Source organism: Oncorhynchus masou, unplaced genomic scaffold (assembly GCF_036934945.1).
Source record: "Oncorhynchus masou masou isolate Uvic2021 unplaced genomic scaffold, UVic_Omas_1.1 unplaced_scaffold_12___fragment_6___debris, whole genome shotgun sequence".
Taxonomy (NCBI): domain Eukaryota; kingdom Metazoa; phylum Chordata; class Actinopteri; order Salmoniformes; family Salmonidae; genus Oncorhynchus; species Oncorhynchus masou.
This window is the reverse complement of record NW_027016554.1, coordinates 31721-47558: the sequence shown is the minus strand read 5'-3', so window position 1 is coordinate 47558 and position 15838 is coordinate 31721. Positions and strand designations below refer to the sequence as shown.

General features: G+C 40.3%; 1 protein-coding gene across 2 annotated transcripts; it reads right to left on the bottom strand.

The window, feature by feature from the left end:
- Window positions 1-1372: 1372 nt before the first annotated feature.
- On the bottom strand, window positions 1373-15435 carry LOC135538812 (signal peptidase complex subunit 2-like). 2 transcript variants are annotated; one of them, XM_064964738.1, is made up of 5 exons: window positions 15335-15435; window positions 4165-4248; window positions 3886-4045; window positions 2888-3023; window positions 1373-2711 (listed from the first exon to the last, which is right to left on the bottom strand). In XM_064964738.1, the coding sequence occupies exons 1-5, from the start codon at window positions 15371-15373 to the stop codon at window positions 2501-2503; spliced, it is 630 nt and encodes a 209-aa protein (XP_064820810.1). In that variant the 5' UTR covers window positions 15374-15435; the 3' UTR covers window positions 1373-2500. The 2 variants fall into 2 exon arrangements, with proteins under 2 accessions (XP_064820810.1, XP_064820811.1); XM_064964739.1 differs by having other exon boundaries at window positions 1373-2687.
- Between the last annotated feature and the right edge of the window lie 403 nt (window positions 15436-15838).

Below are 15838 nucleotides of genomic sequence, written 5' to 3'. Positions count from 1 at the left end.
TTCAGTACAGCCTAGGCTAGCCTAAGCATAGAGCAGAGCTGTCTGACAAAATAATTGCAAAATAATTGCACTAGTTTTTCAAATTAGATAAGGCATACTTTCTATTCCTGTCTCTTGTCCTTGTGTTGGGTACTTTCCTCTATCATGCGATCTGTGTGTATCTAAACTAACAAGTGAATTGCCTTGCCACATTTTTTGCAGTATTACTTAATTGCCTTGCTGCAAACAGGATGCATGTTTTGGAATATTATTTTTTTAGTACAGGCTCCCTTTTCACTCAGTCAATTAGATTAGTATTGTGGAGGAGTAACTACAATGTTGTTGATCCATCCTCAGTTTTCTCCTATCACAACCATTAAACACTAACTGTTTTAAAGTCACAATTGGCCTCATGGTGAAATCCCTGAGCGGTGTCCTTCCTCTCCTGCAACGGAGTTAGGAAGGACACCTGTATCTTTGTAGTGACTGGGTGTATTGATACACCATTCAAAGTGTAATTAATAACTTCACCATGCTCAAAGGGATATTCAATGTCTGTTTTTGTACCGATCTACCAATAGGTGCCATTCTTTGTGAAGCATTGGAAAATCTCGCTGGTCTGTGTGGTTGAAATTAACTGCTCGACAGAGGGACCTTAGAGGTAGTCATTCAAAAATCATGTTAAACACGATTGCACACAGTGAGTCCATGCAATTTATGTGACTTGTTTTAAGCAAATGTTTACTCCTGAACTTATTTAGGCTTTTTATATATAAACAAAGGGGTTGAATACTTACTGACTCTCAAAACATTTCAGCTTTTATTAATTTGTAAACATTTCTAAAAACATAATTCCACGTCGACATTGTGGGGTATTGTGTGTAGGCCAGTGACACAACTGAATTTAATAAATGTTAAATTCAGTCTGTAACAACGAAATGTGGAAGTAAATGGGTGTGAATACTTTCTGAAGGCACTGTATGTCACGTGAATTAGGCCTGAGTGAAATCATTGTCAAACCCGCAAGAGATAGGCCTACTGTTGCATGTATGTCTAGATTGTTTCATTTCTATATGATCAACCCATAAATATTCTTTCAACTCCAAAGAAATGTCCTGTCTGTGGCACAGAAACCAGACTTGCTGCCTTTATCAAGACACCGGCTGGTAACTCATAACTGGTTTATACTGCTCATGAGGTCTCCTAAATATCTGTTGACTAGGTGGGACTCGACTTAAGGCTTCATGCATAGCTTTCACTTTTACCCATAAGAGGAGGAGTAAAACAGCGCTACTCTCAGCAATTACGAGCAATTTCTACTCTGCGACACTGTGGATACAGGCCCAGATCAGCACTCCTATTCATTGAAACACAGATCAAAAAGTAGACAATGTAAAAATGCCTTCTAACTTTATTTGAAACTTATATGAACAGGTACATACAATAAGGTTGCTAAAGCCAAAAACCTACGGACAAAAATGGCAACGTCTCTGTACCCCTCACTTTTAAAGTCATACTACAGAGAAATGAACTATCCAGGAATATCATCCAACCTTCACAATATAAATTAAATATCTAAAATGGTCATGCATTCGAGTGAGGATAACTGATCAATATCATTTCATTTTTAAACTGTTGACAAAAACATGTACATCAAAACAATTATCCCTGCTTTAAAGCGGAGCCGCAAAAGGTGAAACAGCGCCACTGATCACCCCTAGGCCTTTTATTATTTTTGAAAAGGAGATGAGCATCCAGCAACATAATAAAAATAAAATTTCAGTACATACTCTGCTGTGCTATCACACACATGCAGTGATGTGCAATATCTGGAGGGAAAAAAAAATTGAAGTAATGTCTTTGTAATATCGCAAAAGGACATGGCAGTTCCACCGAAACAGATTCCAAATTTAAAGAAATACGTCCAACAAACCATGTACTGAAGGGAGGCATGGCGGCGACACTACGAAATGTATGGATTCAGTCCCTCCAGATCATTTATTTTGCCCTATAAAGCCTTATGGTAACAAAATCCATTTAAAAAAATACATACATGTAGAATTGCAAAGATTTTAAAAGGACAGTAGTTGAATAATCCTTTCAGGACAATTTAACATAATTTCCAACAAATTATCTGGTCGGTCACTGCACGCATTTACGTAAGGCTTTGTCCTAAAGCATAAAATCTGGGGAAGAAAAGTCAAAGAAGACCAATCTCTTAATTTTTAACAGCCATTCAAGGGAGAAGACATTTTTTTGCACCAATCAAGTTTTGTTAAGTTGTCCTAAGGGTCCTCAAAAGCAATGTCTAGATGAAACCTGTATCAAGGTAAACATAGGGGGGAAATGTAATGACAACCCTCAAATTTATTGGACAATTCTAACAAGACAACAAATGCTGGCGTGCAGACTTCTATAACAACCAATAACTAATCCAAATGCACCCAGGATTGTACAATACCAGTGTGCTCTACTGCAGTTCATTCCGGTGTGGTGCAGCATTGTAAAGGTCTGATCATTATTATTTTGTCTTCTTTTCAGTGGCCAAGGTATTATGGAGTTTTGACACACACTTTTCAAACTGGTCCATGACCAGCGTTCCGTTCCCGTCAAAGAAAGCCCCCACAGACTTTGTGATCTCTTGCTCCCGTGTGTGTTTGGACTTCCCATCTGTGAAGGACACTCTTAGTGTGTACTGGTCATCAAACCTGCAGAGAGTCGATGTCACAACACTACACACTGTTAACACTTGAAAATTAAAACAAGCAAACAAATTTGCTAGGCAGGACTTTTCAATATCAAGATATATTAAAAACATTACCAGGCATCATCTCTCAGAAAATGTGATAGTACCAACAACAAAATAATGCATAAAAAGGTAAACCACCCTCCCACCCCCAAAAAGTACCTTTTCAGACTAGATGAAAGCTGCCAGGTGTGGTCAAGGTCCATGCCTGCGGGATCTTTCTGGACAGAAACAAGGAAGATGTTCTTCTCTTGGTAGGAGGTGTATAAGGTTAGAAAGCCCATCATTATGAAATACGTAAGGATCCGTTAGGGAAAACATGGATATATAAATTCCAGAATCCAATAACGGACATTTTCGGAAGGACAATTAAGTTACTAACATGCTGACCAGACCGCGCACATGTTCACGTGTGATATCGCACACGTTCGTTTTGTCCACCCACATTTGGGTTATTTTACCTGAAATGCACAATGTCCTCTACTCCGACAATTAATCCACAGATTAAAGGGTACAAGTTTGTTTCTGGTTCTCTCTCCTCCTTCAGGCTTCTTCTTCTGAATTTATTTTGTTGGCAACCAACTGCATAGTGGTAGTGGTACATTACCACTACCAACTGGACTGGAGTGTGGACCACACGTGAGCGGTGTGGTCAGCATGTAAGCCGTGATAAATGTAAAATAGGGTAATAATAACTCATCAAAAACATATCATCAGTCTGTAAATGTCAAAATGCACAAGTGGACATAAAATAAGGCCTGTAGAGGCCTTTAAAGCAATATCCACAGTTGGATGAATTGTTTTATAAAAGCAATAAGGCATGTTAGGCAGTGCTGTGTTAGGATTGCATTACACCAATGGAATGTAGAAATTAAATGACATAAAATAAAGTTTACGTGCACAACGATGGCACAGTTTGACATCATTTAGCACAATCAACACTGCCATCATTCCTCCACACACTTCCCACAATTAATATTTGCTAACTTTAGTTGGACCATGTAGATGGGCGTATTAAACAGTGGTAGGTGTAACGAGGAATCATGGCGGTGGTCGTAGTAGTAAATTACCTCAAAATGTAGGCACTTATGCCATCTTTATGCATGTCTTCTACTGTGACAAAGCAGTAGTTTAATTATTTTTTCCCTTAAAAGGATATGATATAACACAGATTGCCAGGACTGGCTTGGACTCAGGGAATGGATGAAGGAAGTCCCAAATTAAAGCTACGATGGCGAAGAGGCATGAGATTGTGCAAATGAGGAGACGTCCATCTACGAGATTGAAGTTCTCGGCATAACCATACTTCTCCAAGAGCACCTGATGAATGTTGGAAAAATATGATCATAACAGATGTAAAATGTCAAAACCATACAAGAGACTGGAAATCAGCTAATTTGTCTGTGTACATTTTTCCCCTCATTGTACTGTATGCAAACCTTCTTCGCTGCATCATCAAGAGAATTCTTGACAGCTGCACCATCCCATTTGTCAATCTTCACAGGTTTCTCATCAATCCTCCACTGAAAACAAATGACAATGGTCAATAGTATGAGCAACACAGTTCTTGATAGTTAGCAAACTCCTATTGCAGGGGCATGTTAGATGACAATTACGCCTTGTTCACACTGCAGGCCTTAATGCTCAAAATCAGTTTTGTTTTTCAAATCTATTTTGGACTGACTGTCCAAACATCAAGTTACAAGTGACCAAATCAGATGTGTGTGTGTGTGTTCGTTCAGACAGCAGTCATTTGCTGACAAGGCTATGCTATTTGTCATAGTAATGAGGGGTGTGTGTGCTCGCATTGGTGTAGGCTGATTGGTGGTGGTGTTTGTGCTTCCTGTCACTCAGGAAGTTAAGTTATGTTTCCCATTTGCTTTGAATGTTCAAAATCATAGGATAACACTTAAAGCCAAAAGATATATATATATATACACAAGATGATCCAACTTTCAAAACAAGTTAGGTAGCTGTTTTGCTTTCTATTCACTATATTTGTTAGTAAACAATTAACTAGCTTGTTAGCTACCACATGTTCTTGACAAAAAGTCAGGAGTAGCTAGCAAGCAACAAGGTATGCTGAATTAACAGTCTAAATACCACTTGAGGGCAAATAAAGACAAGTCACATGGCCAGGAATCAGGTCAGATTCCATGTGCCTTGTGACTGTTCAGACTGCATGAAAACTAAAAGATTTGAATCGGACATTCAAATCAATAGATTTTGAGTCACTTCAAACTAATGATTCACAGATTTTTAGCCGATACCTAATATTTTTCATGCAAAAAACAAACAAACACGATACTTAATTTTAGTGGCATTTTATGCATTCTAGTACAGGTAAATAGTTTACACACACACACGTCTAAGGCACTGCATCTCAGTGCAAAAGGCATCACTACTGTCCCTGGTTCGAAACCAGGCTGTATCACATCCGGTCGTGATTGGGAGTCCTATAGGACGGTGCACAGGGTTTTCGTCCGGGTTTGGCCAGGGTAGGCCGTCATTATAAATAAGAATTTGTTAACTGACTTACCTAGCTAAATAAAAGGTTACTTCGTTGGAATTTACATGTCCTTATTACCAGTAAAACAATCAAAACCGATTTCTTTTACTTACTTGCTGTGCTGTTTTGTTGTTAGTTTGATCAGTCGTTTCATTCTCAACCAGGATTTCTATGGAACGCCGTTTGGGTCTTTGGGTGTCAAAAAAAGATACTCTAACGTGTCAAATAACACTATTTGACGTGTCAATTAAGCTTGTTGACCAATCAAGACCTGAATGACTGCACGACACATTCTAATTTAACGCGTTCATTAATTTCTCACGTAGTTATTACACATCGATTACACTATCCACTCGTATTTCATACGTCACAACAATTCATTGAAACGAATGCTATGATGCTGGTAAAGTTGTCTCACACACCTGCAGTGCTGGTCATAAAAAAAAGCTAGCTAGCTCATGGATGCAAACAATGTTCTTCCTCCAAAACGACAATTTGTTTCAGTAGCTATAGTTAGCCAACTACATGTCATCCTCTAAAATAACCCTAATTTATAAGACAGTTCTTTGATTAACGGTGGTCGGACCATCTATGTGAAGCTAGCCACAATAAGGATTAGCCACAACAGAAGACTTTGTGGTTAGCCTTCAAAATAAAAAAGTATTTGATTTACACAAAAGGCCTACCACTTTGAAGATTGCAAAATATTTGTGAAACAAACGACAGAAGAGAACATATCTATTCACCCCCCCAAAGTCAATACTTTGTAGAGCCAACTTTTGAAGCAATTACAGCTGCAAGTCTCTTGGGGTATGTATCTATAAGCTTGGCACATCTAGCCACTGGGATTTTTGCCCATTCTTCAAAGGCAAAACTGCTCCAGCTCCTTCAAGTTGGATGGGTTCTGCTGGTGTACAGCAATATTTTAACTTCTTTGGGATAGGGGGCAGCATTTTCACTTTTGGATGAATAGCGTTCCCAGAGTAAACTGCTTCCTACTCAGGTCCCAGATGCTAATATATGCATATTATTATTGGATAGAAAACACTGAAGTTTCTAAAACTGTTTGAATGATGTCTGAGTATAACAGAACTCATATGGCAGGCAAAAACATGAGAAAAAAATCCAAACCGGAAGTGTGAAATCTGAGGTTTGTAGGCTTTCAAGTCTTTGCCTATCCAAGACAGTGTAAATTTGGTCCGATTGCACTCCCTAAGGCTTCCACATGTATTGTGTAACATGAAGTCCTATGAGTGTCATCTGATGAAGCTCAAAGGTTAGTGATTAATTTTCTCTCTATTTGAGCTTTTTGTGACTCCTCTTTGGCTGGAAAATGGCTGGGTTTTTCTGTGGCTTGGTGGAGACCTACAGTGCCCTGCGAAAATATTCGGCCCCCTTGAACTTTGCGACCTTTTGCCACATTTCAGGCTTCAAACATAAAGATATAAAACTGTATTTTTTTGTGAAGAATCAAACAACAAGTGGTACACAATCATGAAGTTGAATGACATTTATTGGATATTTCAAACTTTTTTAACAAATCAAAAACTGAAAAATTGGGCGTGCAAAATTATTCAGCCCCCTTAAGTTATTACTTTGTAGCGCCACCTTTTGCTGCGATTACAGCTGTAAGTCGCTTGGGTTATGTCTCTATCAGTTTTGCACATCGAGAGACTGACATTTTTTCCCATTCCTCCTTGCAAAACAGCTCGAGCTCAGTGAGGTTGGATGGAGAGCATGTGAACAGCAGTTTTCAGTTCTTTCCACAGATTCTCGATTGGATTCAGGTCTGGACTTTGACTTGGCCATTCTAACACCTGGATATGTTTATTTTTGAACCATTCCATTGTAGATTTCGCTTTATGTTTTGGATCATTGTCTTGTTGGAAGACAAATCTCCGTCCCAGTCTCAGGTCTTCTGCAGGCTCCATCAGGTTCTTCCAGAATGGTCCTGTATTTGGCTCCATCCATCTTCCCATCAATTTTAACCATCTTCCCTGTCCCTGCTGAAGAAAAGCAGGCCCAAACCATGATGCTGCCACCACCATGTTTGATAGTGGGGATGGTGTGGTCAGGGTGATGAGCTGTGTTGCTTTTACGCCAAACATAACGTTTTGCATTGTTGCCAGAAAGTTCAATTTTGGTTTCATCTGACCAGAGCACCTTCTTCCACATGTTTGGTGTGTCTCCCAGGTGGCTTGTGGCAAACTTTAAATGACACTTTTTATGGATATCTTTAAGAAATGGCTTTCTTGCCACTCTTCCATAAAGGCCAGATTTGTGCAATATATGACTGATTGTTGTCCTACGGACATAGTCTCCCACCTCAGCTGTAGATCTCTGCAGTTCATCCAGAGTGATCATGGGCCTCTTGGCTGCATCTCTGATCAGTCTTCTCCTTGTATGAGCTGAAAGTTTAGAGGGACGGCCAGGTCTTGGTAGATTTGCAGTGGTCTGATACTCCTTCCATTTCAATATTATCGCTTGCACAGTGCTCCTTGGGATGTTTAAAGCTTGGGAAATCTTTTTGTATCCAAATCCGGCTTTAAAATTCTTCACAACAGTATCTCGGACCTGCCTGGTGTGTTCCTTGTTCTTCATGATGCTCTCTGCGCTTTTAACGGACCTCTGAGACTATCACAGTGCACGTTCATTTATACGGAGACTTGATTACACACAGGTGGATTGTATTTATCATCATTAGTCATTTAGGTCAACATTGGATCATTCAGAGATCCTCACTGAACTTCTGGAGAGAGTTTGCTGCACTGAAAGTAAAGGGGCTGAATAATTTTGCACGCCCAATTTTTCAGTTTTTGATTTGTTAAAAAAGTTTGAAATATCCAATAAATGTCGTACCACTTCATGATTGTGTCCCACTTGTTGTTGATTCTTCACAAAAAAATACAGTTTTATATCTTTATGTTTGAAGCCTGAAATGTGGCAAAAGGTCGCAAAGTTCAAGGGGGCCGAATACTTTCGCAAGGCACTGTAACACAATCGTTTGTGGTGCTTTCGCTGTAAAGTATTTTTGAAATCAGACACTGTGGCTGGATTAACGAGAATTGTATCTTTTAAAAATGGTGCCTTGTGAGATTTCTGTTGATTTGTATTTGTCGCCCTCATTGGCTGTTGGCCAGTCCTAGACAGGTTAAGTTATACCACAGATTCTGAATTGGATTGTGATCTGGGCTTTGACTAGGCCATTGCAGGACATTTAAATGTTTCCCCTTAAACCACTCGAGTGTTGCTTTAGCAGTATGCTTAGGGTCATTGTCCTGTTGGAATGTGAACCTCCATCCCAGTCTCAAATCTCCGGAACAGGTTTCCCCTCGAGAATTTCCCTGTATTTAGCGCCATGCATCATGCCTTCAATTCTGACCAGTTTCCCAGTCCCTGCTGATGAAAAACATCCCCACAGCATGATGTTGCCAAAAACGCTTCACTCTGGGGATGGTATTCTCGGGGTGACGAGAGGTGTTGAGTTTGCGCCAGACAGTTTTCCTTGATGGCCAAAAAGCTCAATTTTAGTCTTATCTGACCAGAGTACCTTCTTCCATATGTTTGGGGAGTCTCCCAAATGCCTTTTGGCAAACACCAAACGTCTTTTCTTATTTTTTTCCCACTAACTTATTACGGCTGAAATCCCGTTAAAGTGGTCCTATGGACATATACTCCAATCTCCGCTGTGGAGCTTTTGCAGCTCTTTCAGGGTCATCTTTGTTGCCTCTGATTAATGCCCTCCTTGCCTGGTCCATGAGTTTTGGTGGGCGTCAGTCTCTTGGCAGGTTTGTTGTGGTGCCATATTCGTTCCATTTTTTAAAATAATGGATTTAAATGTTTAATATTTTTTTTATAACCCAACACTGATCTGTACTTCTCCACAACTTTGTCCCTGACTTGTTTGGAGAGCTCCTTGGTCATCATGGTGCCGCTTGCTTGGTGGTGTTGCAGACTCTGGGGCCTTTCGGCACGGCACGGGACGAGATATACATATACACATATATACATACACACACACACACACACACACACACACACACACACACATATATATATATATATATATATATATATATACATATACATATATATACATATACATATATATACATATATATACATATACATACATATACATATACATATACATATATATACACACACACACACACACACACACACAGTATATCACAAAAGTGAGTACACCCCTCACATTTTTGTAAATATTTGAGTATATCTTTTCATGTGAGAACACTGAATTGTTTTTACTTTGTAAATGTAACTACTACAATGTAAAGTAGTGAGTGTACAGCTTGTATAACAGTGTAAATTTGCAGTCCCCTCAAAATAACTCAAAGCACAGCCATTAATGTCTAAACCACTTGCAACAAAAGTGAAAATGTCCAAATTTGGCCCAATTAGCCATTTTCCCTCCCCGGTTGTCATGTGACTCGTTCAAAATATATTTCATATTCGTCAAAGTAGCCACCCTTTGCCTTGATGGCAGCTTTGCACACTTGCCATTCTCTCACCTGGAATGCTTTTCCAACAGTTTTGAAAGAGTTATATGCTGAGCACTTGTTGGCTGTTTTTCCTTCAATCTGTGGTCCAACTCATAAACAGAGGGAAACCAGATGGGATGGCGTATCGCTGCAGAATGATGTGGTAGCCATGCTGGTTAAGTGTGCCTTGAATTCTAAATAAATCAGTGACAGTGTCACCAGCAAAGAACCCCCACACCTCCATGCTTCAAGGTGGGAACCACACATGCGGAGCGCATTCGTTTACCTACTCTGTGGTTGGAACAAAAATAAAAATGGACTCCTCAGACCAAAGGACAGATTTCCAAAAGGTCTAATGTCCAGTGCTCGTGTTTCTTGGCCCAAGCAAGTCTTGCATTATTGGTGTCTTTTAGTAGTGAAGAGGCGACTCCGGGATGCTGGCCTTCAGGCAAAGTTCCTCTGTCCAGTTGTGTTATTTTGCGCATCTTAATCTTTTCTTTTTATTGGCCGGTCTGAGATATGGCTTCTTTTCTTTTATGAAACTCTGCCTAGAAGGCCAGCATCCCAGAGTCGTCTCTTCATGGTTGACGTTGAGACTGGTGTTTTGTGGTACTATTTAATGAAGCTGCCAGTTGAGGACTTGTGAGGCGTCTTCTCAAAACGAGACACTAATGTACTTGTCCTCTTGCTCAGTTGTGCACCAGGGCCTCCCACTTTCTATTCTGGATAGAGACAGTTTGCTCTGTGAAGTGAGGAGTAGACAGCGTTGTACGAGATCTTCAGTTTCTTGGCAATTTTTTGCATGGAATAGCCTTATAATTTCTCAGAACAAGAATAGACTGATGAGTTTCAGAAGAAGGTATTTGTTTCTGGCCATTTTGAGCCTGTAATCGAACCCACAAATGCCGATGCTCCAAATACTCAACTAGTCTAAAGAAGGACAGTTTTATTGCTTCTTTAATTAGCACAACAGTTTTCAGCTGTGCTAACATAATTGCAAAAGGGTTTTCTAATGATCAATACACCTTTTAAAACTATAAATTTGCTAACAATATGACATTGAAACACAGGAGTCATGGTTGCTGATAATGAGCCTCTGTACATCTATGTAGATATCCATAAAAAAATCTGCCGTTTCCAGCTACAAGTCATTTATAACATTAACAATGTCTACACTATTTTTGATCAATTTGGTGTTATTTTAAAATGGACAATTATTTTTTGCTTTTCTTGCAAAAACAATGACATTTCTAAGTGACCCCAAACTTAACGGTAGAGTACGTACACTTTTTTTCCCCACTCTGTTGTACACGAGACTAATAACACCAGAAAATCAGCTCCAAGTAATTTTAATTCAAGAAATCTATTCCTAAGTATTCACACACAGAGACAAATGTGATCGTATACAGTAAAGCTGTAAGCAAGGTTTAAAATGGTTTTAGTCAAACATCTGTTTGAGCTTCTTGCGGTCAATTTGCAGTCTACAAATTTGTAATTATGTTCCGGCCACCCGACCATCCGCTCAAAAAAAGAAAGGCCTGCGGCTGAATCTAGTTGTTGATCCGTACATTACAGTATGGGGAGCACAGAGAACATTGCTCAGGCTGTAGCAGCCAAATGCCAGACAGCAAAGAGTTGACTAAAGAACGAAAAATAATACAGGAATGTAAGAAAGTCTAAATAATATACACAAAATATTTTATTATTTCACAGTCATATTCTATTTTCCAATTGATGTCTAACCTATGTGGACCAGAAAAAGATAATTAAATATTTTCAATGTTTTGTTCACTACATCACCAAATGTATGTGGACACCTGCTCTTCAAACATCTCATCCCAAAATCATGGGCATTAATATGGAGTTGGTCCTCAATTTGCTGCTGTAACAGCCGCCATTCTTCTGGGAAGGCTTTCCACTAGCTGTTGGAATATTGCTATGGGGACTTGCTTCCAATCAGCCACAAGATCATTAGTGAGGTTGGGCACTGATGTTGGGCGATTAGACCTGGCTCGCAGTCAGCCACCAATTCGTCCCAAAGGTATTCAATGGAGTTGAGGTCAGGGCTCTGTGCAGACCAGTCGAGGTCTTCCACACTGATCTCAACAAACCATTTCTGTATGGACCTCGATTTATGCATGGGGGCAATGTTGTGCTGAAACAAGAAACTGTTGCCACAAAGAATCGTCTAGAATATCATTGTACGTTGTAGCGTTAAGATCCCTTTCACTGGAACTAAGGGGCCTAGCCCAAACCATGAAAGACAGCCCTGAGCATTATTCTTCCTCCACCAAACTTTACAGTTGGCACTGTGCATTGGGCAGGCAGAGTTTTCCTGGCATCCGCCAAACACAGATGGTGTTTTCGTCCATCGTACTTCCAGATGGTGAAGCGGGATTTATCACTCCAGAGAACACGTATCCACTGCTCTAGAGCTTTACACCACTCCTGCTGACGCTTGGCATTGCGCATGTTGATCTTAGGCTTGTGCGCGGATGTTCGGGAATAGAACCCCATTTCATCAAGCTCCAACTAACAGTGATTGTGTTGCTTCCAGAGGCAGTTTGGAACTCAGTAGTTTGTTCCAACCGAAGACAGACTATTTTTACGCGCCACACTTCAGCGGTACTGTTCTGTTAGCTTGTGTGGCTTACCACTTCGCGGCGGAGCAGTTGTTGCTTATAGACGTTTCCACTTCACAATAACAGCACTAAAATGTTGACCGGGCAGCTCTAGCATGGCAGAAATGTAAACTTTTTTTAACCTTTATTGAACTAGGCAAGTCAGTTAAGAACAAATTCTTATTTTCAATGACTGCCTAGGAACAGTGGGTTCTCTGCCTTGTTCAGAACGACAGATTTTTCTACCTTGTCAGCTCGGGATTAGATCTTGCAACCTTTCAGTTACGAGTCCAACGCTTCAACCACTAGGGTACCTGCCATCCTATGACGGTGCCACATTTAAAGTCACTGAGCTCTTCAGTAAGGCCATTCTACTGCCAATGTTTGTCTATGGAGATTGCATGGCTGTGCACTCAATTTTATACTCTTGTCATTAGCGGGTGTGGCTGAAATAGCCAAATCCACTAATTTTAAGGGGTATCCACGTATGTTTAAATATATACAGTGGAGAGAACAAGTATTTGATAACCTGCGAAATCGGCAGTGTTTCCTACTTACAAAGCATGTAGAGGTCTGTAATTTTTTATCATAGGTACACTTCAACTGTGAGAAGAGGAATCTAAAACAAAAATCCAGAAAATCACATTGTATTATTTTTAAGTAATTAATTTGCATTTTATTGCATGACATAAGTATTTGATACATCAGAAAAGCAGAACTTAATATTTGGTACAGAAACCTTTGTTTGCAATTACAGAGATCATGTGTTTCCTGTAGTTCTTGACCAGGTTTGCACACACTGCAGCAGGGATTTTGTCCCACTTCTCCATACAGACCTCCAGATCCTTCAGGTTTCGGGGCTGTCGTTGGGCAATACGGACTTTCAGCTCCCTCCAAAGATTTATTGGGTTCAGGTTTGGAGACTGGCTCGGCCACTCCAGGACCTTGAGATGCTTCTTACGGAACCACTCCTTAGTTGCCCTGGCTGAGTGTTTCAGGTCGTTGTCATGCTGGAAGAACCAGCCACGACCCATCTTCAATGCTCTTACTGAGGGAAGGAGGTTGTTGGTCAAGATCTCGCGATACATGGCCCCATCCATCCTCCCCTCAATACGGTGCAGTCGTCCTGTCCCCTTTGAAGAAAAGCATCCCCAAAGAATGATGTTTCTACCTCCGTGCTTCACAGTTGGGATGGTGTTCTTGGGGTTGTACTCATCCTTCTTCCTCCAAACACAGCGAGTGGAGTTTAGACCAAAAAGCTCTATTTTTGTCTCAGACCACATGACCTTCTCCCATTCCTCCTCTGGATCATCCAGATGGTCATTGGCAAACTTCAGACGGGCCTGGACATGCACCGGCTTGAGAAGGGGGACCTTGTGTGAGCTGCAGGATTTTAATCCATGATGGTGTAGTGTGTTACTAATGGTTTTCTTTGAGACGGTGGTCCCAGCTCTCTTCAGGTCATTGACCAGGTCCTGCCGTGTAGTTCTGGGCTGATCCCTCACCTTCCTCATGATCATTGATGCTCCACGAGGTGAGATCTTGCATGGAGCCCCAGACAGAGGGTGATTCCATTCTCTAATAATTGCGCCAACAGTTGTTGCCTTCTCACCAAGCTGCTTGTGTATTGTCCTGTAGCCCTGATGTCCTTACACCCTCTCTGGTGGTGGCCATTGTGGAGAGGTTGGAGTCTGTTTGATTGAGTGTGTGGACAGGTTTCTTTTATACAGGTAACGAGTTCAAACAGGTGCAGTTAATACAGGTAATGAGTGGAGAACAGGGGGTCTTCTTAAAGAAAAACTAACAGGTCTGTGAGAGCTGGAATTCTTACTGGTTGGTAGGTGATCAAATACTTATGTCATGCAATAAAGTGCAAATTAATTACTTAAAAATCATACAATGTGATTTTCTGGATTTTTGTTTTAGATTCCGTCTCGCAGAGTTGAAGTGTACATATGATAAAAGTTACAGACCTCTACATGCTTTATAAGTGGGAAAACCTGCAAAATCAGCAGTGTTTCAAATACTTGTTCTCCCCACTGTGTGTGTGTGTTATATATTATAAATAAAAATCATGTTTGGCTTTGGAATTTCCCTTAATATTCTCAGATGCTTTTTTTGACTTTAACATAGAGGGGAGGGGGGATAACCGAACCGACCTAAAAATATATATTTTTAAATATTGCTCAGCACTATTTTCCACACATACATACATACATATGGTCTCACATTCCTACCGCCAAAAGGACCAACTGGTAAAGTACATACAATTAGAATTGTAATTCAACATTCTGACTCGTAGAGGTCATGAGGAAGCGTTCCCGATTCAAACATTCATTTCTGCCCGACGTAGAATTGAATGCAATTGAACGTCTGGTTTCCAGGCAAAAAAAAAAAATACCAGGGTCCAATTGTTAAACAATTGCACTGTTACAATGAATGCAATCCAAGATAGTACGGTTAAATTGTTGCTGCAGTATAGAATTACTGGTTATCTAGTTACTGTAGCTAGTCACTATAACTATACATCTAGTGAAGTTGTCAGCATATGCTACCTATAGTTTCCTAGCTAGCTATACAGCGCGTAGTGTTAACATCTGGAAAGCCATCAACGAGGAATAATATTAGCTAGTAGCATGCTAGGCTAGCCATAGTTCATCCAAGTTAGCGAACTGGTCAATAAGCTTCCCTCACTTCAAAGCAGATCTGCGTTCCTCTTGAAATTAGAACATACAAACAGCCCACGTTATTTGTATAGCCAATGCCTTCAAGAAAGTAAAACTAACTTGCTAACTACTGTTAATATTAGCTCAAAATGAACGGTCTGTCTGTTACTAGTAGACATGCCTGTCGTGGCGTAATACAATATTGGCTATGCGGTCAACTATTGAAAAATACCCAAGCATGACAGGTTTAATTTCCGATCCCCGTGTCTTATACAATGTAGCATGAATTAGTGTAATATAATTCTTACTTTCTCAAGTAGACCATTCTTCCCATTTTTGGCTGCCATCTTTCTTTCCTGTACATTTGCTGTGAGTGACCTGGAACAATGTGATTGGCTAAAATCATATTTTTTGCAGCCAACCAAACTAACTCGGAACGACGTACGTTTACGGAAGCGATGTTGAGTGTTTTTATTTTACCCCCAACGTTCAAATGAAGAATGAGGATTCAATGGGTGGATACGATTATGCAGAATCGCGGGGCACCGGCATTGGCCCGTGACATGAACGGGCAAAAGCGCTGAGGGAGGAGCACCCTTCGTAAACCGAACAGTAATCTGCGCAGCTCGGTCATGTTGTTACAAGGCAGCATGGTGCATCAACCAGAAACAGTCAAGATGTCATTTCCATAACAATATATCTTCACATCACTTTTGCATGTGAATATACATAATCCTACACATTACTCCACGTGCTTAATTAAGTCACTTTTGTTATGAGGTGATTAAACCGTGGGCTTTGAACCGTGCATG